Here is a 26,540-nt window from a genome sequence, read left to right as displayed (position 1 = left end):
ATTCACACCACCTGCAGACCTGCAGAACACAGGATCAATACTTAGTATGTACACCACCTGCAGACCTGCAGAACACAGGATCAATACTTAGTATTTAGTAATAACAGTATAAAAAGTCATTCAAACTAGCTGCACCTTTACCAGCTTTGAGAACACTTTAATCATCAATCATTATAAAACATATCATATCTATTATTCTGAAATGGACCAATCAAACAATCACTACTTTTACTGTCTTTCACTATATTTTGATGAGAATACTTTTCTACTTTCACTTGAGGAACATTTTGAATGCAGTACTTTTCTGTGTACTTTACTTTTACTCAAGTACAATATCTGAGTACTTGTACTCACCGGACAGCCCCCCTCCTCGGCCATGTCCTCTCCTCCTCTGCAGGATGAAGAAGGGGTTTGCCCGCTCAGAGACCCACAGAGGCCCGGCCAGCAGCACCTCCTCCGGGGAAATCCACATCGAGAGAAGGGGGGAGAACCAGGGAGGAGGACCACTCTGAGACCCCCGAGGGAAGGAGCAGTTTCCCCGGTACTAAGAAGGAGCAGTACCCCCGGTACTAAGAAAGATCAGTATCCCCGGGAGGAAGTAGCAGTATCCCCGGTACTAAGGAGCAGTATCCCCGGGAGGAAGTAGCAGTATCCCCGGTACTAAGGAGCAGTATTCCCGTTATTTTCCCGGAGCTCCTCTGATGTTGTTGTTGTTTCAGTCAGCTGACTAAACATCACTTCCGGGTCTGGCGCTGCATCATCACGTCACGCTGCATCATTACGTTCATGTACGTATGGAATGAATCCAGCCCCCAAGGAAATATGTTATTGAATAAAAAATAAATAAATGAACAACATAAACCCCCCGTTGAATGTCCGGAGCGGTGAAACGGTGGAACTACAGCTTCGGGGACGTTATTGACTTACATTGAGAAAGAGACGTGTGTTAATCAGCGGATGATTTGTTTTAAACTAAATAAACTCCACGGTATGAATTATTGTATTTCCCTTATTTAAATCATTAGAGTATAAAAGCTGTACAATGCACCTAAAGCTGAATTAGAGTTATTTAATCTCTCCATTAATCTGATTGACAGAGCGGGTGATCAGAGGCGGGGTTTAAGGGGAAACTCCACTGCGCATGCTCTGTGGGCCCACATCCGGGGTTGCGTTCCGATAATCCAAAAATCAGCTCCTAAATTCTAAGCCTATCTCCTATTCCTTGACCTCTGAGTGAAACGTCACGGGGTTAAGGGATAGTGGATAGGAGAATTCAAAAGGATATAAGAAAAGAGACTGCAGTACTTTAGAGAATCCGAATGCACTTTCACTATCTGACGTGTTTATGATGCGCCAGCGGACGTCATTGTGTGCGTCTGCTGCTGTGGTGACACTATGGAAACTACAGTGTTCTATACAGAGGACTACAACATGGATGTTTAATAAGAACGAGGGACTCATCTAGAGACTCTGCACCGTGCTCTGATGCTGTTGTGTTATGCTTTATGAACGTGGACAACAGAGAAACATATTCTTAATGACCAAAGCTGGAATTGAAATAAAAAAGGAAAGTGAAACTTCTGCTCGTCACCCTCTCCCTCCGGTCCACATTAATACGAATGATCCCAATACGTATGATTGATGAAAAGATCTTAAAATCAATACAAATGTATTTTTTATAAAACGTTAGTCCTTAACATCTATCACTGTGTATATCACCATTCAAACATCTTTTAAAAGTTGAGCAAACCCCACACAGCTCAGTGAAATGTTGACTTTATTTGATAATAAATTCGCAGATGCGCTGCAAATAAAATTAGACTCTGTTGCTCCTTTGAAAAAGAAGAAAATAAAACAACATAGATTAGCTCCATGGCATAATGTCGGAACCCGCAAAATAAAGCAAAAGTCGAGACAACTTGAAAGGATATGGCGTTCCACTAAGCTTGAAGAATCTCGTTTAATTTGGCATATTACTCTCAATGAATATAAGAAAGCACTGCGTAAAGCGAGAGCAGCACACTACTCTTCATTAATAGATGAGAATAAGAATAATGCAAGATTTCTTTTCAGCACTGTAGCCAGGCTGACAGAGAGCCACAGCTCGACTGAGCCTTCTATTCCCATAGCACTCAGTAGCAATGATTTTATGTGCTTTTTTAACGATAAAATGGTTACTCTTAGAAACAAAATCAATGACCTCTTGCCTTTGACCAGTATAGTGTTATCAACAGCTCCCGGAAACGTAAGTTCTAATATTACACTAGATAGTAAACTAGAATGCTTTTCAGCCATAAACCTTGAACAATTAAATTCAATGATTCTCTCTTCTAAACCATCAACGTGTATCTTAGACCCGATTCCAACTAAGCTGTTAAAAGAAGTTTTTCCATTAATTAGCACTTCTTTATTAAATATGATGAATATGTCTTTATTATCAGGCTATGTTCCACAATCATTCAAAGTAGCAGTGATAAAACCGCTTCTTAAAAAGCACAACCTCGATCCAGAGGTTTTAGCCAACTATAGACCTATTTCTAATCTTCCATTCCTCTCAAACATTCTTGAGAAAGCAGTCGCAAAACAGCTGATTACTTAAAAAACTATGATTTATTTGAAGATGTTCAGTCTGGCTTTAGAACACATCATAGCACAGAGACAGCTCTGGTTAAAGTCACTAATGACATTCTAATAGCCTCAGACAAGGGACTTGTCTCTATTCTTGTCTTGCTCGATCTTAATGCTGCATTTGATACTATCGACCATGACATCCTATTGCAAAGACTAGAGCACTTAGTTGGCATACAGGGAACTGCTTTAGGCTGGTTTAGGTCCTATCTATCTGAACGCTCTCAGTTTGTACGTGTCAACGATGAATCTTCCACGCAAACCAAAGTTAGCCATGGAGTGCCACAGGGCTCAGTGCTTGGACCTATTTTGTTCACCCTATATATGCTTCCGTTCGGCAATATTATAAGGAATCATTCTGTAAACTTTCATTGTTATACGGATGATACTCAACTATATTTATCAATCAAGCCTGATGAAATTAATCATCTAAATAAAATTCAAGACTGCCTCAAGGACTTAAAAACGTGGATGACCTTAAACTTTTTGATGTTAAACTCGACCAAAACTGAAGTTATTGAACTTGGCCCAAAGAATCTACGAGACAAATGATCTAAAGATATACTAACTATGGATGGCATTAATTTGGCCTCCAGTGAGAATGTAAGGAATCTTGGTGTTATATTTGATCAGGATTTATCCTTTAACACCCACATAAAATCAATCTCAAGGACCGCCTACTTCCATCTACGTAACATTGCAAAAATCAGGCATATCTTGCCTCAAAACGATGCAGAGAAACTAGTCCATGCATTTGTTACTTCAAGGCTGGATTATTGTAACTCCTTATTATCAGGGTGTACCAAGAAGTCAGTCAAGTCGCTTCAGCTGATTCAAAATGCTGCAGCTCGTGTACTAACCAGAGTTAGGAAAAGGGACCACATTACTCCTGTTCTGGCTGCCTTACACTGGCTCCCTATAGAACACAGGATAGAATTTAAAATTCTTCTTCTGGCCTACAAAGCCCTTAATGGGCAGGCGCCATCTTACCTTAAAGAACTCATTATACCCTACTGTCCTACTAGGGCATTGCGTTCCAAGAATGCAGGGTTGTTGGTTGTTCCTAGAGTCTCTAAAAGTACAATGGGAGCCAGAGCCTTTTCTTATCAAGCTCCACTTTTGTTGAATCAGCTTCCAGTTTGTGTTCGGGCGGCAGACACCCTATCCGTTTTTAAGAGTGCGCTTAAGACCTTCCTTTTTGATAAAGCTTATTGTGATAAAATAAAATAATCTAATAAGAGTGCATTGACGTAGACACGTTGTGCCTCTTCACCTATACATTTGAGTTCTTACTCTTTCACTTCAATCCTAAAAACTTAGATCTTATATTTAAAACTTTATCCAAACCTTTCCCCTCTCTGACCTCTGGAGGTTTATTAGAGGGTAACAGGTTGCAGAGAGGCCTAGCCCGGCCGGGGAGTGTGGAATGTAGCCACTGACCTACTCCTACCTCTGACCAGTTCAGGTTCCAGTGGGGACCTCTCTCCCTGCGTGTGCCTCTCCACCTCTGTTTCCTACTTCTTACTTGCTACCCTTTTCCCTCAACCTATCCTAAGGGAGTGCATGTATGTAGACACGTTAGTTTAGCTGCTATAGGCTTGGACTGTTGGGGGGTGGGGCACCTCACTCCGTCTTCCTGTCTGTCTGTACCTGTGTACTCTCATGTTCCGATCAACCCAGCTTCCCCCAAATCTCTTTTTTGTGTCCATATATACGCCGGGATCCTGAGTCGTGGCTGATCCTGTTGCTGTGGTCGTGTGTCCTGGATCCTCTATCCTGAGCACTGGATCTGAGTCCTGGACTTTGAGTCGTGGCTGAACCTGTCTCTGCAGTCCTGCCAGACTCTCATCATACTACTTCCCGGATGGCTCCCACAAGATTGCTGACATCCTCGTGGATTCATCTTCTTATTATAGACACATGCATTTCCAAACATTTGGTCTACCTATGTTGTAAATGTATTATCTTTTCGATTTACACACAGCATCTATTGCACGTCTGTCCGTCCTGGAGAGGGATCCCTCCTCTGTTGCTCTCCCTGAGGTTTCTCCCATGTTCCCCTTTAAACTGTGGGTTTTCTCCGGAAGATTTTCCTTGTACGATGTGAGGGTCTAAGGACAGAGGGTCTAAGGACAGAGGGTCTGAGGACAGAGGGTCTAAGGATAGAGGGTGTCGTATTGTCATACTGATATTCTGTACAAACTGTGAAGTCCACTGAGACAAATGTAACATTTGTGATATTGGGCTATATAAATAAACATTGATTGATGATTGATTGATCATTTCAGTAAAAACTAACGTTCATATTTCTCTTTTTGATTATAATAGTGATGAACGTTCAAAACAAAGCACTTTGGCAACTTACCACATACGTTTTAAAAAGCTTAATAAGCACCGTAACTTTAGGGTTAGGTGCGGGGGGTGGTAAGCAGGCCAGAGTCTGAGGACCGCAGGTTCCGGGGTGGGGCATGTGGGTGAAGGATGTCCGATAGGTACTGGGGGACAAGGGCATGGAGGGACTTGTAGGTAAGGAGGAGGACTTTGTAGGATATGCGGGACTTGACCGGCAACCAGTGTAGGTGGATGAGGGTGGGAGTGATGTGCTCCCACGGCTTTGTGTGTGTGAGTACCCTAGCAACACAGTTTTGGACATACTGGAGCCTGTCCAGGGTTTTGTTGGGAACCCCGAACAGGACACCATTGCAGTAGTCCAAGCGGGTGGTGACAAAGGCATGGACTAGGGTTTCGGCAACCGACTCCGAGAGTGATGGTCGGAGTCTGGCAATGTTCCTTAGATGGAAAAAGGCCGATTTGGTCACAGATTTGACGTGGGAATGTAAGGAAAGGGTGGAGTTGAGGATGACACCCAGGTTGCGGGCTTCAGGAGATTGGGAGATGGAGCAGCCGTCGACCTCGAGGACGAAGTCACCAACCTTCTGGAGCAGGGCCTTGGGTGCCACAACCATGAGCTCTGTTTTATTGCTGTTCAGCTTAAGACAGTTGGAAGACATCCACGTTTTGATGTCATGCAGGCAGTTGATGAGAGACTGAGGGTGGAGCTGGGAGGATGGAGTGGTGCTGAGATACAGTTGGGTATCATCAGCGTAGGTGTGGAAATTGAGTCCATGATGTCGGATGACCTGGCCGAGGGGGAGCATGTAAATGGTGAACAGAAGGGGGCCAAGCACAGAGCCCTCGGGTACGCCGTGGTGGAATCATCAATCATCAATCATCATCATCATGGGGTACATCCGAGCTGAGCAGCTCATTACGGCACTCAGGAGCGCGGGAGAAGCACCAAGTGAGGGACTAATGAGGGCGATGGTTATGCGGGGATTACCCAAAAAATACAAGCCGTTCACACTAATGGTGACACACGATGACACTGAAGTAACGTTGGGACAGTTCAAGGCGAAGTTGAGGAACTTCGAGGCCTCAGAAGATTCAGCCCCAGCCTCAGACGAGACGAGCGAGAGGTTGCTGAGGGTCCAAGCAGCGACAAAGAGAAAGCCCGCCAAAAGACGGAGAACGCGTCGGCGCATGTTGGCGATGCGGAGAGAAAGGCCATCAAAAAGATGACTGCAGAAAGAAAGTCTGGTGTAGCTTTTGTAAAAGCAAGGGGCACACAGACAAAGCGTGCACAAAGAGGGACCACGGTGATGCCGCTCGGTGCGCGAGCATGCCAGGTGGTACCGGAGAAGCTGCGGAAGGAGATGACTACACCCTCAAAGTGCAAGCTAAAGGGACCAGCCTACAGAGACAACAACTACAGACCCACAGAAAAGGATTGATCGTGGACACGGGAGCGTCGTCCCACATCATCAACGATGAGAACAAATTCAAGATTTTTGACATCACCTTCAAGCCGGATAGACACAGCATGGAATTGGCAGGCGGGAGGCGCACCTTCGGGGTGGCGCACGGCAGAGGAGAAGCAGAGATGTGTCTGATAGATAGCGAGGGACGACGGTGTAAAATGACCCTGAAGAACGCACTATACATCCCATCGTACCCCCAAGAACTCTTTTCCGTGAAGTCTGCTACAGCTAACGGCGCCAAGGTGTTCTTCGACGAAGGTAAAGATGCTCTGATGTTACCGGATGGTACCAGGTTTGACATTTATGTATGTAAGAAAATGTACTATTTGCAAACAGAGTGTGATGTTGAAGATAAGTGTCATGTCAGCCATGATATCCAAACGTGGCATTAGATTATGGGTCACTGTAATTATGAGGATGTTTTAAAGCTGCAGGATGTAACTGTAGGTATGCATATTAAGGGTGCAAAGCGTAAGCCTGATAAAGATTGTACAGTATGCATAGATGGAAAGTTTACCCAAACGAGAAAAAGAGATCCGACCGATAAAGCAAACACACCACTTGAGTTGGTGAAAACTGATCTAGCTGGTCCAGTTAACGAGTCCATAAATGGCTTCAAGTATATGCACTCACTTACAGATGTGTGTACAGGGGCAGTGTTTGTTTATTACCTGAAAGCGAAGAGTGACGCAGTTGAAGCCACTGAGAAGTATCTGGCAGATGTAGCTCCCTATGGGACTGTGAAATGCATTAGATCAGATAATGGGAGTAAGGAGTTTCAGACACTATTGAGAAAGAACAAGATCAGACATGAGACGTCTTGTCCTTATTCCCCACATCAGAACGGGACAGCTGAAAGAGAAGGGCGCACTCTTTTTGAAATGGCCAGATGTATGCTTATTGACAGCGATCTGCCTAAAAACCTGTGGCACTATGCCATTCAGGAAGCAGCACATAAGAGAAACCGGTGTTTTAATAAGCACACGGGCACTACGCCATATTCAGCACTGACAGGGAAAAAGTGTAACTTAGCTAGGATGCATACGTTTGGAGCAGTGTGCTATGCGTACCAGCAGGACAGGGGAAAATTAGACACTAGGTGTGAGAAAGGACATTCTGTAGGGCATGACAAGGGAAGCCCCGCCTATCTAGTTTACTACCCCGACAAAGAGAAGGTGCAGAAGCACAGACTAGTACAGTTTATCACCAGCACAACTTGTGATAGCAATGTATTTATTGTCAAAGTATTTAATGTATTCATTGCTAACGGGATGTCAAGAGCATTCCATGGAATATAACAAGTATTTCTGAAGTAAATTACCTACCCCACCTTTAAGTGAAGACCAAGAGCAATGCAGATAAGTACACGCTGTGAGTACTTGCTGAGTACTTATACTGAGTACTTGGTGTGTACTTGTGCTGATTACTTGCAGAGTGTACTTATTACATTGCATTTAGCTGAGGCTTTTATCCAAAGCGACTTACAATAAGTGCATTCGACCAACAAGATACAAACTTGAAGAAAACTGAATCATATAAGTTCATCAGGTTTCATAGAGCCAAACATTTCAAGTGCTACTCAACTGGCTTTAGATAAGCCAGCCCTTTATTAGTATATAAGTGCTTTGTTAGTAATTCTATCTCTGGAAGTGGAGTCCAAAGAGATGAGTTTTCAGTCTGAAGAAGATGTGTAAGCTTTCTGCTGTCCTGATTTCAATGGGGAGCTCATTCCACCATTTTGGAGCCAGGATAGCAAACCCACGTGTTTCTGCTGATGGGAACTTGGGTCCCCCTCGCAGTGCGGGTGCAGCGAGCTGTTTGGCTGATGCAGAGCGGAGTGCACGTGCTGGGGTGTACGGTTTAACCATGTCCTGGATGTAGGAAGGGCCAGATCCATTCACAGCATGGTACGCAAGTACCAGTGTCTTGAAGTGGATTCTAGCAGTTACTGGAAGCCAGTGAAGGGAGCGGAGGAGCGGCGTGGTGTGGGAACATTTAGGAAGGTTGAAGACCAGACGAGCCGCTGCATTCTGGATGAGCTGCAGAGGTCGGATGGCACATGCAGGTAGACCAGCCAGGAAGGAGTTGCAGTAGTCTAGGCGTGAGATGACGAGAGCCTGGACCAGAACCTGCGTCTCTTTCTGGGTCAGCTGGGGACGTATCCTCCTGATGTTGTAAAGAGTGTATCTGCAGCAGTGGGTTGTAGCAGAGATGTTTGCAGTGAAGGACAGTTTGTTATCTAGGGTCACACCCAGACTCCTTGCAGTCTGAGTCGGGGAAACAACAGAGGGGCCGATGTTGATTGTTAGGTCAAGAGTGGGACAATCTTTTCCCGGAAGGAAAAGCAGTTCAGTCTTGTCAAGGTTGAGCTTGAGGTGGTGAGCAGACATCCACTGAGAGATGTCTGCTAGGCAAGCAGAGATGCGTGCGACGACCTGGGTCTCTGAGCGGGGAAAGGACAGAATTAATTGGGTGTCGTCAGCGTAGCAGTGGTATGAAAAACCATGCGGGCTAATGACAGATCCGAGCGAGTTTGTGTACAAGGAGAAGAGGAGGGGACCAAGAACAGAGCCCTGAGGGACCCCTGTAGTTAATTGACAAGGGTCGGACTCTGATCCTCTCCAAGTTACCCTGTAGGTGCGGTCTTTGAGGTATGAGGTGAGGAGGGAAAGTGCAGAGCCTGGTGAGTGGTACTTGGTGAGTATGTGTACTTGCAGTTTGTACTTGGAGAGTATGTGTACTGTATACTTGTTGAGTATGTGTACTGAGTACTTGTTGAGTATGTGTACTAAGTACTTGGTGAGTATGTGTACTCTGCACTTGCATTGTGTACTTGGTGAGTATGTGTACTCTGCACTTGCAGTGTGTACTTGGTGAGTATGTGTACTTACAGTGTGTACTTGGTGAGTATGTGTACTTGCAGTGTGTACTTGGTGAGTATGTGTACTGTATACTTGGTGAGTATGTGTACTGAGTACTTCTTGTGTACGTGTACTAAGTACTTGGTGAGTATGTGTACTAAGTACTTGGTGAGTACTTGTACTGAGTATGTGTACTGAGTACCTGGAGAGTAATTGGAGGCGTTGGCAGGTTAGAGTACTTTAATGGGGAAGTACACAGTGAGGTTATATTCAGTATATTCTATAATGCTGTTTATATAAGGAGCCAGTATACTCAGAGCTGCAGAATACATGAAGGAGCTGTCCATCACTTCAGAGACACGCCCACCCCCTGTCTGTCAGCCAATAGGAGGAGGGGACTCAGGTCGGTCAGCCAATAGGGGGAGGGGCCTCAGGTCTGTCAGCCAATAGGAGGAGAGGCCTCAGGTCTGTCAGCCAATAGGAGGAGAGGACTCAGGTCTGTCAGCAAATAGTAGGAGAGGACTCAGGTCTGTCAGCCAATAGGAGGAGAGGACTCAGGTCTGTCAGCCAATAGGAGGAGAGGACTCAGGTCTGTCAGCCAATAGGAGGAGAGGCCTCAGGTCTGTCAGCCAATAGGAGGAGAGGCCTCAGGTCTGTCAGCCAATAGGAGGAGAGGCCTCAGGTCTGTCAGCCAATAGGAGGAGAGGACTCAGGTCTGTCTGCCAATAGGAGGAGCGTTTTGAGGACAGACCTGAGTCAGCACTGTGAGGACAGACCTGACTCAGCTCTGTGAGGACAGACCTGAGTCAGCACTGTGAGGACAGACCTGACTCAGCTCTGTGAGGACAGAGCTGACTCAGCATTGTGAGGACAGACCTGACTCAGCTCTGTGAGGACAGACAGGAGGTTCTCTGAAGTGTTGGACCTTTCCTTTAAACCTAATTATTGCTACAGGAGTTTAACTCTGTTCAGGTCGAGACCGCTGAAGAACCTCTGGGCTCCAGACGTGGAACATCAGAACATCAGAACATCAGTTCATCAAAACATCAGAACATCAGAACATCAGTTCATCAGAACATCGGTTCATCAGTTCATCAGAACATCAGAACATCAGTTCATCAGAACATCAGAACATCAGAACATCAGAACATCAGTTCATCAGAACATCAGTTCATCAGTTCATCAGAACATCAGAACATCAGAACATCAGAACATCAGTTCATCAGAACATCAGAACATCAGTTCATAAGAACATCAGAACATCAGAACATCAGAACATCAGTTCATCAGAACATCAAAACATCAGAACATCAGAACATCAGTTCATAAGAACATCAGAACATCAGAACATCAGTTCATCAGAACATCAGAACATCAAAACATCAGAACATCAGAACATCAGTTTGGGACAGACATTTCTTCTGGGTTTAGGTCGTCTTGGGTCTGTTGGGGTTCTGGTCCTGATGGTCTGTTAGAGTTCTGGTCCTGATGGTCTGTTGGGGTTCTGGTCCTGATGGTCTGTTAGACTTCTGGTCCTGATGGCCTGTTAGAGTTCTGGTCCTGATGGTCTGTTCAGGTGAAAACGTCTCAGGTCCTTTGACACGTTTTCCAAGAACTCTGGAACCTTTCTGAAGCATCCAGAATCAGGGAACCTTTGTAGGAACTGAAACGTTATAGAGAACCCAGGAACATCTGTATCACCTGGGAAATGTTTTACGAACCTCTGTGATGAGGAACCCAACCGAACCTCTTTACGTGCTTGGGAACTCTTCCAGAAACCAGTTTTCTGGAACCTAAGAACCTTTTTCAGAACCCAGGAACCCTTTTCAAGAAACCAAGTTAAGAACTTTTGACCTTTTTATGCAAACATTTTTTAAACTCAGGACCTTTCCAGGAACCTGTTAAGGAATGGCCAAAGTCTTCCGGAGACCTAAGAACAGTTTTTAGGTGCTCAGGAACCTTTGAGAGGACCCATAGGAATTCAGGGCCTGTTTCAGGAGCTCTTTTCCAGGAACACAAGAACACTTTTAGGGATTCAAGAACTTTTCCCGGGAACGTTTTAAGGAAATCAACAGCAACATGACATTCAGATCCACCTAAGGAACAGGGTTTAGGTTCTGGCTCCTGGTCCACAGTTCTCTGGATTAAAGGATCCAGCTCTGGTTAAAACAAAGTCACAAGGGTTTGAACTGAGACCTTGATCCAGGCTGAAGGTTTAATGCAGTTTGAAGTTCTTCCATGGGTTCAGAACCCTCAGGAACCTCCAGGAACCCTCAGAAACCCCCAGGACCCCTCAGGAACCCCCGGGAACCCACAGGAACCCTCAGGACTTGTTGTCGTCGTCATACAGGTCCAGAGAGCTCTGGAGGTCCGGCAGCTCCATCTCACAGACCAGAGGAGACATGGAGGTCCTGGTGAAGAAGGACCCTCCGCCTGGAGACACAAACACAGACTGAACCACAGACACACTCTGCATATATATATATATATATATATATATAAGAATACATAAAAGGTCTCCTGTTGTACTGTCTTTATGCATATCACAGTTCTCAGATATAAAAACATGAAGGACCCCCTGTCTGCGGTCCTGCTCAAAACGACGCCTCCCTGACTGAATAACCTGAAATGAAGGAATTGACCAATCAGAATGAAGTATTGATCGTGTAATACAGGAGAACGTACTGGTGACAGCGATGGTGATGTCAGAGGGCCTCCGGGCTGAGGGGGGGGGGCTGAGGGGCTCCAGGCTGATGGGGGGGGGGGTCTCCTGGGGGGGGGGCGCGGCTGCTGGAGGCCACAGGGAGCCGGTCCACATCCAGCTCCAGCCCGTCCACACAGGGGACGGCCGTCTGTGGGGGAGAGAGTATACATGGGGGGGAGGTTAGAGAGAGTATACATGGGGGGGAGGTTAGAGAGAGTATACAAGGGGGGGAGGGTTAGAGAGAGTATACAAGGGGGGGAGGGTTAGAGAGAGTATACAAGGGGGGGAGGGTTAGAGAGAGTATACAAGGGGGGGAGGGTTAGAGAGAGTATACAAGTGGGGGAGGTTAGAGAGAGTATACATGGGGGGGAGGTTAGAGAGAGTATACATGGGGGGGAGGTTAGAGAAAGTATACAAGGGGGGGAGGGTTAGAGAGAGTATACAAGGGGGGGAGGGTTAGAGAGAGTATACAAGGGGGGGAGGGTTAGAGAGAGTATACAAGGGGGGGAGGGTTAGAGAGAGTATACAAGTGGGGGAGGTTAGAGAGAGTATACAAGGGGGGGAGGGTTAGAGAGAGTATACAAGGGGGGGAGGGTTAGAGAGAGTATACAAGGGGGGGGAGGTTAGAGAGAGTATACAAGGGGGGGAGGTTAGAGAGAGTATACATGGGGGGGAGGGTTAGTGCAGTAGTGTTGGTGCATCCACTTTTAAGTAAAGTTGATGCACCAACAGGTCACATGACTCCCCCCTGAAACACCAACAGGTCACATGACTCCCCCCTGAAACACCAACAGGTCACATGACTCCCCCCTGAAACACCAACAGGTCACATGACTCCCCCCTGAAACACCAACAGGTCACATGACTCCCCCCTGAAACACCAACAGGTCACATGACTCCCGCCTGAAACACCAACAGGTCACATGACTCCCCCCTGAAACACCAACAGGTCACATGACTCCCCCCTGAAACACCAACAGGTCACATGACTCCCCCCTGAAACACCAACAGGTCACATGACTCACCGCGATGCCCAGAGCCTTCAGGATGTTCAGCTTACACATGGGACAGGTGCAGTGCTCGTTCAGCCAGGGGTCCACACACACCTTGTGGAAGACATGTCTGTGCACACACACACACACACACACACACACACACACACACACACACACACACACACACACACACACACACACACACACACACACACACACACACACACACACACACACACACACACACACACACACACACACACACACACACACACACACACACACACACACGTTTATATCCATACAGCAGACGTCTATGTTCTGTTCCCATGGTTCCAGATGAGGAGCTGCACATTTCTATTTTTGTGTTTTTAGTTTTGTGGGAGAATCTCTCTGCTCTGATTGGTCAGTGAGACCCCATCAAGAGAGTTTCTAGAATCAGGTAAACTTCACGTCTGCAGCGTCATGTGATCACATATTTATACACTTTATATATACTGTATGTATGCCTGAGTATATACTGTACGTCAGTGGCGAGCCGTGACTTTTATACCTATTTCCAGCTATTTTCCTAAATCCTATGGAGAAATCCCATTGCTTTTTTGTCGAGGGAACCCCGGGAACCCGAGCGCAGCTTACTTCCGGGTTTTAGGACGCGTCACTGCTCCACTTTATACACTTGCATAGACCTCACAGCGGGCGGAACTTGTCATAAAGTCCGCGAAAACAAAGCCCGCCCATTTAGAGGGAAGATATGATTGGTCAATTGTGCTGTCATCTGACATGACTCTCTCATTGAGTTACTATAGCGGGCCCTCTGTGAATGTACAGAGGGACCAACAAGCCCTCCCGTCTTCACATAACCCGCAGAGACGGCATTTAACCCTTCACATTCCAACAGAAACTGAACAGGCAGATTCAAAGGATTTATTTCTTTGGAAATGTTATTTCAAATACAATTAAATCAAGTTATTTTGGTAAAACTAATGAAAAATATAAATAAAAGAATAATTTTTTTAATGTTTTCAAATATGATTTTGTAGAATACCTTCGGCCCTCAGAGGGGGCCTAGGGGGCCTGACGGCTCGCCACTGCTGTATGTACTTCATATATATTGTAGTATAGCTATATTGAACACAGTGTGACTCACTTGCAGGGCAGGATGCGGACCACGTCGTTCAGCTGGTACGCTTCAATACACACCGCACAGTGGTTAAAGTCTGGATCAGTCTCCTGCAGCACACACACACACACACACACACACACACACACACACACACACACACACACACACACACACACACACACACACACACACACACACACACACACACACACACACACACACACACACACACACACACACACACACACACACACACACACACACACACACACACACACACACACACACACACACACACACACACACACACACACACACCCTCAGGTTGCAGTGACAGTACAGTGTGCGTGCTCACTTCTTCTCCTCAGCCCCTCACCTTGTCTCCTCTCCTCACCGTCCTCGTGCTCAGCTTCCCGATCGCTTTCTTCGCTGCGTCTCCAAGACGACGCTGCGATACAGAGGAATGACGTTAGTACTATTACTGCAGGGTATATATACACAGAGTACTATTACTGCAGGGTATATATACACAGAGTACTATTACTGCAGGGTATATATACACAGAGTACTATTACTGCAGGGTCAGGGTGTAACGGTTCACAAACATTTCGGTTCGGTACGCACCTCGGTCTTTAGGTCACGGTAAGTTTTCGGTAGAGCAGAAACAATTATCACAAAACATAAAATATATATATATTTTTTTTAATTATTATTAAACTGTGAATAATCACTCAAATAAATACAAAATATAATAAAATAAACATCAAGGTGCAGCATTTCGATGAGCTGAAGTAACCTGTATTTGAACTGTACTGTACTCGTACCTAAGCAGCCAGTCTGACATTAGGACTTGCTTGTCATTGTATTTTCATGTTTGTTTAAAGAAAGATGAACTTGTCCACATTGCTTGCTGAAAGGGCAGATCTGCTGGCACTAACAATGTCTCCTGCTGTGGAGAACACCCTCTCTAGGGACAGAGGTAGCAGATACAGCCAGGTAGCGCTTTGCTAACATGGCAACATAAGGAGATTTGGCGTTTGTAATAGCTTTGGCTCGGTCTGAACTCTTTGCGAGTGGTGGAGGCTTAAATGCTAGCGGGAGTTGGGTTTGCACTTCAGTCTTTTTTCTTTTGGTACCGGTGACTAGGCTTGGGCGGTATAATTTTTTTCATACCGTCATACCTTGCTGACATCATACCGTGGTATACGGTATATGACGGTATGACTTGGGTCGACTTGAGCGAAGTGGCGCTCGGCGGCAAATAGATGTTTCGAACGGTATATTATATGTTCGGTGTAAAATGCAGCCCGAGCCGGTAGACGCTCGCAAAGTGCCGCGACGTGCGCGCAAGTGCAAAACAAGGGCTGCATACATGACACATTGTGCAAATGGCACATTTTGAGATCGGATACAGGACGCGTTTGTAGATGTCTGACGTTGTTTCCATAGTGAGCTAAGTTAACAATATATCATCAAACATAAACATTTTCCGGGAGTAAATACTTGACTTATTGAATAAAGTTTGCTATATTCACTAACTAGTTTGGCAATATTATTCCGTGCATGTGTTAAAAACCTTATTTCCATTTGATTCATTGGATTACTCGCGTGAATGTTTAGCACGTAAATGCTTTCGTTTTTAAAACCGTCCGACCTCGACTACAAAACCATCAACCAGTTGCATAGGATTAAAAAATGTCAACACTCACTCACCCCGTCTTAAACATTCCCAAAGAAGTGCCTCTGTCTCTCGTTGTGCTGGATGAAGTCACTGGCAACGAGTAAACCCAAAATAGTCCCAAACAGGCGCAGAGGCATTTTTCTTTTTTACTGGTTGTCCGAGTTCGGGGCCGGCCAATGCTGCCGCCATCTTGCTCATCTCAGCTCTGTGCTGAGCTCTGAGAGCGGGAAAGACCGACTGCCCTCCCCTGCCCTCTGCTGGCGCGTGCTGTGCATTACAACCAATGTCGTCCCTGTCAAAACTCTGTTTCAGTGTAATAGAATGAAACGCATTGGCGCACAGTCTGTGACGTCACGGTATTGAAAATCATACCGACGGGATTTCGAAATACCCTGGTATACCGTAATACCGTCATACCGCCCAAGCCTACCGGTGATATTCACGTTCGGGGGATGCCTTTTCAAATGAGTGTGCAAGTTTGATGTATTGCCAGCCGCGTAACCAGCATCCTGACCTTCAGGTGCTCCATAGAGAGCATCCTGACCTTCAGGTGCTCCATAGAGAGCATCCTGACCTTCAGGTGCTCCATAGAGAGCATCCCGACCTTCAGGTGCTCCATAGAGAGCATCCTGACCTTCAGGTGCTCCATAGAGAGCATCCTGACCTTCTACAGGTGCTCCATAGAGAGCATCCCGACCTTCAGGTGCTCCATAGAGAGTATCCTGACCTTCTACAGGTGCTCCATAGAGAGCATCCTGACCTTCAGGTGCTCCATAGAGAGCATCCTGACCTTCAGGTGCTCCATAGAGAGTATCCTGACCTTCTACAGGTGCTCCATAGAGAGCATCCTGACCTTCAGGTGCTCCATAGAGAGCATCCTGACCTTCAGGTGCTCCATAGAGAGTATCCTGACCTTCTACAGGTGCTCCATAGAGAGCATCCTGACCTTCAGGTGCTCCATAGAGAGTATCCTGACCTTCTACAGGTGCTCCATAGAGAGCATCCCGACCTTCAGGTGCTCCATAGAGAGTATCCTGACCTTCTACAGGTGCTCCATAGAGAGCATCCTGACCTTCAGGTGCTCCATAGAGAGCATCCTGACCTTCAGGTGCTCCATAGAGAGCATCCCAACCTTCAGGTGCTCCATAGAGAGCATCCCAACCTTCAGGTGCTCCATAGAGAGCATCCCAACCTTCAGGTGCTCCATAGAGAGCATCCTGACCTTCTACAGGTGCTCCATAGAGAGCATCCTGACCTTCTACAGGTGCTCCATAGAGAGTATCCTGACCTTCTACAGGTGCTCCATAGAGAGCATCCTGACCTTCTACAGGTGCTCCATAGAGAGCATCCTGACCTTCTACAGGTGCTCCATAGAGAGGGTCCTGACCTTCATGTGCTCCATAGAGAGCATCCTGACCTTCAGGTGCTCCATAGAGAGCATCCCAACCTTCAGGTGCTCCATAGAGAGCATCCTGACCTTCTACAGGTGCTCCATAGAGAGCATCCTGACCTTCTACAGGTGCTCCATAGAGAGTATCCTGACCTTCTACAGGTGCTCCATAGAGAGCATCCTGACCTTCAGGTGCTCCATAGAGAGCATCCTGACCTTCTACAGGTGCTCCATAGAGAGCATCCTGACCTTCTACAGGTGCTCCATAGAGAGTATCCTGACCTTCTACAGGTGCTCCATAGAGAGCATCCTGACCTTCAGGTGCTCCATAGAGAGTATCCTGACCTTCTACAGGTGCTCCATAGAGAGCATCCTGACCTTCTACAGGTGCTCCATAGAGAGTATCCTGACCTTCTACAGGTGCTCCATAGAGAGCATCCTGACCTTCTACAGGTGCTCCATAGAGAGCATCCTGACCTTCTACAGGTGCTCCATAGAGAGCATCCTGACCTTCAGGTGCTCCATAGAGAGCATCCTGACTTTCTACAGGTGCTCCATAGAGAGCATCCTGACCTACAGGTGCTCCATAGAGAGCATCCTGACCTTCAGGTGCTCCATAGAGAGCATCCTGACCTTCTACAGGTGCTCCATAGAGAGCATCCTGACCTTCAGGTGCTCCATAGAGAGCATCCTGACCTACAGGTGCTCCATAGAGAGGATCCTGACCTTCAGGTGCTCCATAGAGAGCATCCTGACCTTCAGGTGCTCCATAGAGAGCATCCTGACCTTCAGGTGCTCCATAGAGAGGATCCTGACCTTCATGTGCTCCATAGAGAGCATCCTGACCTTCAGGTGCTCCATAGAGAGCATCCTGACCTACAGGTGCTCCATAGAGAGGATCCTGACCTTCAGGTGCTCCATAGAGAGCATCCTGACCTTCTACAGGTGCTCCATAGAGAGCATCCTGACCTACAGGTGCTCCATAGAGAGCATCCTGACCTTCAGGTGCTCCATAGAGAGCATCCTGACCTACAGGTGCTCCATAGAGAGCATCCTGACCTTCAGGTGCTCCATAGAGAGCATCCTGACCTTCTACAGGTGCTCCATAGAGAGGGTCCTGACCTTCAGGTGCTCCATAGAGAGCATCCTGACCTTCAGGTGCTCCATAGAGAGCATCCTGACCTTCTACAGGTGCTCCATAGAGAGCATCCTGACCTTCTGCAGGTGCTCCATAGAGAGCATCCTGACCTTCTACAGGTGCTCCATAGAGAGCATCCTGACCTTCTGCAGGTGCTCCATAGAGAGGGTCCTGACCTACAGGTGCTCCATAGAGAGGGTCCTGACCTTCAGGTGCTCCATAGAGAGGGTCCTGACCTTCAGGTGCTCCATAGAGAGCATCCTGACCTACAGGTGCTCCATAGAGAGCATCCTGACCTACAGGTGCTCCATAGAGAGCATCCTGACCTACAGGTGCTCCATAGAGAGCATCCTGACCTACAGGTGCTCCATAGAGAGCATCCTGACCTTCAGGTGCTCCATAGAGAGCATCCTGACCTACAGGTGCTCCATAGAGAGGGTCCTGACCTTCAGGTGCGCCATAGAGAGGGTCCTGACCTTCAGGTGCTCCATAGAGAGGGTCCTGACTGGCTGCCTCACGGCCTGGTACGGCAGCTGCACTGCCCTCAACCGGCTTTACAGAGGGTGGTGAAAACTGCACAGCTCATCCCCAGACCCCCCTGCAGGGGTTGGGTTTTCAGCATGTCAACTCTTTCACCTGAGGGGAAATTGCAGGATTGGCTCCAGGTCGCCCTTTTTATTTCATACAGTTCAATTTGGATTGAGACAGGGAAATAATCTAAACCTCACGCGTGGTGTTTCACTGTCAAGGGGGGCGTGTATGTAATTACATTGCAAATACTGACTTGAGCCCCACCCCTGTATGGGTTAGCCCTACCAAAGATTACCCAGAGCAGATACTCTGGAGCCGCCACTGCAGCCCAGAGATGTATGTCTGCCGCCGGGTCTGCTTTCCTCACGCTAAGTTTTCGTCCAAAATACATGAATATAAATATAAAAATAAAGTGAAGGAACAGCAAACCGAGCGGTCTACGAAATGAGACGGTCCTCTGGCTTGGTTCAGTAAAGTTGAAACGATATTGGTTGATTCGGATTTCACGGATCAATAACTCATGAACAAAACGTTATTCAGACACAAATGACGTCTCCTAAGTACCGCGGTAAGGACAACGAACTACACATTTTGATCAAAAAAAGCCAATACGCGCCGTCCTCCTAGCTGGACACATTACATTGGTCTCTATCCGCAGCCGGAGAAGAAACGAGTGCTCAGGGACCGTCTGCAAAGTGCAACTCCGAAAAAAGAGAATACAATAATATTCACTATTATTCAGCTTATTACCACCAAACTCACCACACACATCAAGAGTCTCCTGGTGGTCATACTACAGCAAGGCATTTTGAAGAATATGCCGGGACATTAATGGGAAACCCTAGTTTGTGCATGTTCAATACCTGTGGAACACTGAACACATGAACCTTTCTTTTTTCGGTTCACCAAAAAAAAAATAGCCCACCCCAGCCATACCCTGGCGCCGCCACTGGCTCCGTGTTAGCTGTGTGTTAGCTGTGTGTTAGCTCTGTTAGCTCTGTGTTAGCTCTGTGTTAGCTGTGTGTTAGCTCTGTTAGCTCTGTGTTAGCTCTGTGTTAGCTCTGTGTTAGCTCTGTGTGTTAGCTCTGTGTGTTAGCTGTGTGTTAGCTCTGTGTTAGCTCTGTGTTAGCTCTGTGTTAGCTCTGTGTTAGCTGTGTGTTAGCTCTGTTAGCTCTGTGTTAGCTCTGTGTTAGCTCTGTGTTAGCTCTGTGTGTTAGCTCTGTGTGTTAGCTCTGTGTTAGCTCTGTGTGTTAGCTCTGTGTTAGCTCTGTGTTAGCTGTGTGTTAGCTGTGTGTTAGCTATGTTAGCTCTGTTAGCTCTGTGTTAGCTGTGTGTTAGCTCTGTGTTAGCTGTGTGTTAGCTATGTTAGCTCTATTAGCTCTGTGTTAGCTCTGTGTTAGCTGTGTGTTAGCTCTGTTAGCTCTGTGTTAGCTCTGTGTTAGCTCTGTGTTAGCTCTGTGTGTTAGCTCTGTGTGTTAGCTCTGTGTGTTAGCTCTGTGTTAGCTCTGTGTTAGCTGTGTGTTAGCTATGTTAGCTCTGTTAGCTCTGTGTTAGCTCTGTGTTAGCTGTGTGTTAGCTCTCTGTTAGCTCTCTGTGTTAGCTCTGTTAGCTCTGTGTTAGCTCTGTGTGTTAGCTCTGTGTGTTAGCTCTGTGTGTTAGCTCTGTGTGTTAGCTCTGTGTGTTAGCTCTGTGTTAGCTGTGTGTTAGCTCTGTGTTTAGCTCTGTGTTAGCTCTGTGTGTTAGCTCTGTGTTAGCTCTGTGTGTTAGCTCTGTGTGTTAGCTCTGTGTGTTAGCTCTGTGTTAGCTCTGTGTTAGCTGTGTGTTAGCTCTGTGTTTAGCTCTGTGTGTTAGCTCTGTGTGTTAGCTCTGTGTTTAGCTCTGTGTGTTAGCTCTGTGTGTTAGCTCTGTGTTAGCTCTGTGTGTTAGCTCTGTGTGTTAGCTCTGTGTGTTAGCTCTGTGTGTTAGCTCTGTGTTAGCTGTGTGTGTTAGCTCTGTGTGTTAGCTCTGTGTGTTAGCTCTGTGTGTTAGCTCTGTGTTAGCTGTGTGTTAGCTCTGTGTTTAGCTCTGTGTTAGCTCTGTGTGTTAGCTCTGTGTGTTAGCTCTGTGTTAGCTCTGTGTGTTAGCTCTGTGTGTTAGCTCTGTGTGTTAGCTGTGTGTTAGCTCTGTGTTTAGCTCTATGTTAGCTCTGTGTGTTAGCTCTGTGTGTTAGCTCTGTGTTAGCTGTGTGTTAGCTCTGTGTTTAGCTCTGTGTTAGCTCTGTGTGTTAGCTCTGTGTGTTAGCTCTGTGTTAGCTGTGTGTTAGCTCTGTGTTTAGCTCTGTGTTAGCTCTGTGTGTTAGCTCTGTGTGTTAGCTGTGTGTTAGCTCTGTGTTAGCTCTGTGTTAGCTCTGTGTGTTAGCTCTGTGTGTTAGCTCTGTGTGTTAGCGCTGTGTTAGCTGTGTGTTAGCTCTGTGTTAGCTGTGTGTTAGCTCTGTGTTAGCTGTGTGTTAGCTGTGTGTTAGCTCTGTGTTAGCTCTGTCTGTTAGCTCTGTGTTAGCTGTGTGTTAGCTCTGTGTTAGCTCTGTCTGTTAGCTCTGTGTTAGCTCTGTGTGTTAGCTCTGTGTTAGCTCTGTGTTAGCTCTGTCTGTTAGCTCTGTGTTAGCTCTGTGTTAGCTGTGTGTTAGCTCTGTGTTAGCTCTGTCTGTTAGCTCTGTGTTAGCTGTGTGTTAGCTCTGTGTTAGCTCTGTCTGTTAGCTCTGTGTTAGCTCTGTGTGTTAGCTCTGTGTGTTAACTCTGTGTGTTAGCTCTGTGTGTTAGCTCTGTGTGTTAGCTCTGTGTGTTAGATGTGTGTTAGCTCTGTGTTAGCCCTGTTTGATAGCTCTGTTAAGAGTGTGTTAGCTATGTTAGCAGTGTGTTAGCTCTGTTAGCTCTGTGTTAGCTCTGTGTTAGCTGTGTGTTAGCTCTGTTAGCTCTGTGTTAGCTCTGTGTTAGCTCTGTGTGTTAGCTCTGTGTGTTAGCTCTGTGTTAGCTCTGTATGTTAGCTCTGTGTGTTAGCTCTCTGTGTTAGCTCTCTGTGTTAGCTCTCTGTGTTAGCTCTGTGTTAGCTGTGTGTTAGCTCTGTGTTAGCTCTGTGTTAGCTCTGTGTGTTAGATCTGTGTGTTAGCTCTGTGTTAGCTGTGTGTTAGCTCTGTGTTAGCTGTCTGTTAGCTCTGTGTTTAGCTCTGTTAGCTCTGTGTGTTAGCTCTGTGTGTTAGCTCTGTGTTAGCTCTGTGTGTTAGCTCTGTGTGTTAGCTCTGTTAGCTCTGTGTTAGCTCTGTGTGTTAGCTGTGTGTTAGCTCTGTGTTAGCTCAGTGTGTTAGCTCTGTTAGCTCTGTGTTAGCTCTGTGTGTTAGCTGTGTGTTAGCTCTGTGTTAGCTCAGTGTGTTAGCTCTGTTAGCTCTGTGTTAGCTCTGTGTTAGCTGTGTGTTAGCTGTGTGTTAGCTCTGTGTTAGCTCTCTGTGTTAGCTCTGTGTGTTAGCTCTGTGTGTTAGCTCTGTGTTAGCTCAGTGTGTTAGCTCTGTTAGCTCTGTGTTAGCTCTGTGTTAGCTCTGTGTTAGCTCTGTGTGTTAGCTCTGTGTGTTAACTCTGTGTGTTAGCTCTGTGTGTTAGCTCTCTGTGTTAGCTCTGTGTGTTAGCTCTGTGTGTTAGCTGTGTGTTAGCTCTGTGTGTTAGATCTGTGTGTTAGCTCTGTGTGTTAGCTCTGTGTTAGCTCTGTTAGCTCTGTGTGTTAGCTCTGTGTGTTAGCTCTGTGTGTTAGATCTGTGTGTTAGCTCTGTGTGTTAGATCTGTGTGTTAGCTCTGTGTGTTAGCTCTGTCTGTTAGCTCTGTGTTAGCTCTGTTAGCTCTGTGTTAGCTCTGTGTGTTAGCTCTGTGTGTTAGCTCTGTGTGTTAGATCTGTGTGTTAGCTCTGTGTGTTAGCTCTGTTAGCTCTGTTAGCTCTGTGTTAGCTCTGTGTTAGCTCTCTGTGTTAGCTCTGTGTTAGCTCTCTGTGTTAGCTCTGTGTGTTAGCTCTGTGTGTTAGATCTGTGTGTTAGATCTGTGTGTTAGCTCTGTGTGTTAGCTCTGTTAGCTCTGTGTTAGCTCTGTGTTAGCTCTCTGTGTTAGCTCTGTGTGTTAGCTCTGTGTTAGCTCTGTGTGTTAGCTCTGTGTTAGCTCTGTGTGTTAGCTCTGTGTGTTAGCTCTGTGTGTTAGATCTGTGTGTTAGCTCTGTGTGTTAGCTCTGTGTGTTAGCTCTGTGTGTTAGCTCTGTTAGCTCTGTGTTAGCTCTGTGTGTTAGCTCTGTGTGTTAGCTCTGTGTTAGCTCTCTGTGTTAGCTCTGTGTGTTAGCTCTGTGTTTAGCTCTGTGTTAGCTCTGTGTGTTAGCTCTGTGTGTTAGCTGTGTGTTAGCTCTGTGTTAGCTCTGTGTTAGCTCTGTGTTAGCTCTGTGTGTTAGCTCTGTGTGTTAGCTCTGTGTGTTAGCTGTGTGTTAGCTCTGTGTGTTAGCTCTGTGTGTTAGCTCTGTGTGTTAGCTCTGTTAGCTCTGTGTTAGCTCTGTGTTAGCTCTCTGTGTTAGCTCTCTGTGTTAGCTCTGTGTGTTAGCTCTGTTAGCTCTGTGTTAGCTCTGTTAGCTCTGTGTGTTAGCTCTGTGTGTTAGCTCTCTGTGTTAGCTCTGTGTGTTAGCTGTGTGTTAGCTCTGTGTGTTAGCTCTGTGTTAGCTCTGTGTTAGCTGTGTGTTAGCTCTGTGTGTTAGCTCTGTGTTAGCTCTGTGTTAGCTCTGTGTGTTAGCTCTGTGTGTTAGCTCTGTGTTAGCTCTGTGTTAGCTGTGTGTTAGCTCTGTGTGTTAGCTCTGTGTTAGCTCTGTGTTAGCTGTGTGTTAGCTCTGTGTTAGCTCTGTGTGTTAGCTCTGTGTGTTAGCTCTGTGTTAGCTCTGTGTTAGCTCTGTGTGTTAGCTCTGTGTGTTAGCTCTGTGTGTTAGCTCTGTGTGTTAGCTCTGTGTGTTAGCTGTGTGTTAGCTCTGTGTTAGCTCTGTGTGTTAGCTCTGTGTGTTAGCTCTGTGTTAGCTCTGTGTGTTAGCTCTCTGTGTTAGCTCTGTGTGTTAGCTGTGTGTTAGCTCTGTGTGTTAGCTCTGTGTTAGCTCTGTGTTAGCTGTGTGTTAGCTCTGTGTGTTAGCTCTGTGTTAGCTCTGTGTTAGCTGTGTGTTAGCTCTGTGTGTTAGCTCTGTGTTAGCTCTGTGTTAGCTGTGTGTTAGCTCTGTGTTAGCTCTGTGTGTTAGCTCTGTGTGTTAGCTCTGTGTGTTAGCTCTGTGTGTTAGCTCTGTGTGTTAGCTCTGTGTGTTAGCTCTGTGTGTTAGCTCTGTGTGTTAGCTCTGTGTTAGCTCTGTGTTAGCTGTGTGTTAGCTCTGTGTTAGCTCTGTGTGTTAGCTCTGTGTTAGCTCTGTGTGTTAGCTCTGTGTGTTAGCTCTGTGTGTTAGCTCTGTGTGTTAGCTCTGTGTGTTAGCTCTGTGTTAGCTCTGTGTTAGCTCTGTGTGTTAGCTCTGTGTGTTAGCTCTGTGTGTTAGCTCTGTGTGTTAGCTCTGTGTTATCTCTGTGTGTTAGCTCTGTGTGTTAGCTCTCTGTGTTAGCTGTGTGTTAGCTCTGTGTGTTAGCTCTGTGTTATCTCTGTGTGTTAGCTCTCTGTGTTAGCTGTGTGTTAACTCCGTGTTAGCTTTGTTAGCTCTGTGTGTTAGCTGTGTGTTAACTCCGTGTTAGCTTTGTTAGCTCTGTGTGTTAGCTGTGTGTTAGCTCTGTGTGTTAGCTCTGTTAGCTCTGTGTGTTAGCTCTGTGTGTTAGCTGTGTGTTAGCTCTGTGTGTTAGCTCTGTTAGCTCTGTGTGTTAGCTCTGTGTGTTAGCTCTGTGTGTTAGCTCTGTTAGCTCTGTGTGTTAGCTCTGTGTGTTAGCTCTGTGTGTTAGCTCTGTTAGCTCTGTGTGTTAGCTCTGTTAGCTCTGTGTTAGCTCTGTGTGTTAGCTGTGTGTTAGCTCTGTGTGTTAGCTCTCTGTGTTAGCTCTGTGTGTTAGCTCTGTGTTAGCTCTGTGTTAGCTCTGTGTGTTAGCTCTGTGTGTTAGCTCTGTGTTAGCTCTGTGTGTTAGCTGTGTGTTAACTCCGTGTTAGCTTTGTTAGCTCTGTGTGTTAGCTCTGTGTGTTCGCTCTGTGTTAGCTCTGTGTTAGCTCTGTTAGCTCTGTGTGTTCGCTCTGTGTTAGCTGTGTGTTAGCTCTCTGTGTTAGCTCTGTGTTAGCTCTGTGTTAGCTCTGTGTGTTAGCTCTGTGTGTTAGCTCTGTGTTAGCTCTGTGTGTTAGCTCTCTGTGTTAGCTCTGTGTGTTAGCTGTGTGTTAGCTCTGTGTTAGCTCTGTGTTAGCTCTGTGTGTTAGCTCTGTGTGTTAGCTCTGTGTTAGCTCTGTGTTAGCTCTGTGTGTTAGCTCTGTGTGTTAGCTCTGTGTGTTAGCTCTGTGTGTTCGCTCTGTGTTAGCTGTGTGTTAACTCCGTGTTAGCTTTGTTAGCTCTGTGTGTTAGCTCTGTGTGTTCGCTCTGTGTTAGCTCTGTGTTAGCTCTGTTAGCTCTGTGTGTTCGCTCTGTGTTAGCTGTGTGTTAGCTCTCTGTGTTAGCTGTGTGTTAGCTCTCTGTGTTAGCTGTGTGTTAACTCCGTGTGTTAGCTCTGTGTGTTAGCTCTGTGTTAGCTCTGTGTTAGCTCTGTGTGTTAGCTCTGTGTGTTAGCTCTGTGTTAGCTCTGTGTGTTAGCTCTCTGTGTTAGCTGTGTGTTAACTCCGTGTTAGCTTTGTTAGCTCTGTGTGTTAGCTCTGTGTGTTCGCTCTGTGTTAGCTCTGTGTTAGCTCTGTTAGCTCTGTCAGCTATGTGCTAGACTAACCTGGCTGCGGTCCCTTGCGCTGGTGTAGCGTATCTTCTGGATGAAGTAGAAGATGAGCCAGGCAGAGGATATGATCATCAGCACGATGAAGGAGATGGAGACGAACATCAGAGAGCCTCTGTTGATGTTCTTAGTCGGACCGCGCTGACCCACGAACACCGAGACCAGAACCGTGAGGTTCCTCTCCAGGTGGGCCTGGAGCTCCTTCCCGTAGTCCTCTGTGATCATCACTGCCACCGTGTCCCCGGTACCTGAAAATCAATAAAGAACCAGAACCAGGATCAGGACCAGAACCAGGACCAACGCATCATGATGCAACTCAATGGATCCTTGCTCCAACAGCAGCTAAGAGCTAACGGCTAAGAGCTAACGGCTAACTAGCAGTTTAATGTCTGAGTGTAGCTAACAGAGACCTGATCCACATCATCTGACCAATAGGAATCCAGACATGATCCACATCATCTAACCAATAGCAACCAAGACCTGATCCACATCATCTAATCAATAGGAACTCAGACCTGATCCACATCAGCTGACCAATAGGAACCCAGACCTGATCCACATCATCTAACCAATAGGAACCCAGACCTGATCCACATCATCTAACCAATAGGAACCCAGACCTGATCCACATCAGCTGACCAATAGGAACCCAGACCTGATCCACATCATCTTATCTTAATAGGAACCCAGACCTGATCCACATCATCTAACCAATAGGAACCCAGACCTGATCCACATCATCTTATCTTAATAGGAACCCAGACCTGATC

The 26,540-nt window shown here is 46.5% G+C and overlaps 2 protein-coding genes across 2 annotated transcripts in view; both read right to left on the bottom strand.

Annotated features, from left to right (window-relative positions):
• Nucleotides 1–1,161, bottom strand: part of tbc1d9b (TBC1 domain family member 9b) — a 51,356-nt gene extending 50,195 nt beyond the window's left edge. Inside the window, exon 1 of the mRNA XM_079672324.1 lies at nucleotides 355–1,161. Within this exon, the coding sequence (XP_079528450.1) occupies nucleotides 355–472 (118 nt within the window). The 5' untranslated portion in view covers nucleotides 473–1,161. The remainder of the gene's footprint in view (nucleotides 1–354) is intronic.
• An 8,368-nt stretch (nucleotides 1,162–9,529) lies between these two features.
• Nucleotides 9,530–26,540, bottom strand: part of rnf130 (ring finger protein 130) — a 24,742-nt gene continuing 7,731 nt past the window's right edge. Inside the window, 7 exon segments of the mRNA XM_079672846.1 lie at nucleotides 9,530–11,740; nucleotides 11,993–12,084; nucleotides 12,086–12,159; nucleotides 13,037–13,133; nucleotides 14,157–14,239; nucleotides 14,509–14,580; nucleotides 25,768–26,018. Of these exon segments, the coding sequence (XP_079528972.1) occupies nucleotides 11,631–11,740; nucleotides 11,993–12,084; nucleotides 12,086–12,159; nucleotides 13,037–13,133; nucleotides 14,157–14,239; nucleotides 14,509–14,580; nucleotides 25,768–26,018 (779 nt within the window). The 3' untranslated portion in view covers nucleotides 9,530–11,630.

Source organism: Notothenia rossii (assembly GCF_949606895.1).
Source record: "Notothenia rossii genome assembly, chromosome: 3".
NCBI classification, from domain to species: domain Eukaryota; kingdom Metazoa; phylum Chordata; class Actinopteri; order Perciformes; family Nototheniidae; genus Notothenia; species Notothenia rossii.
This window is presented reverse-complemented; position numbering and strand designations above follow the sequence as displayed.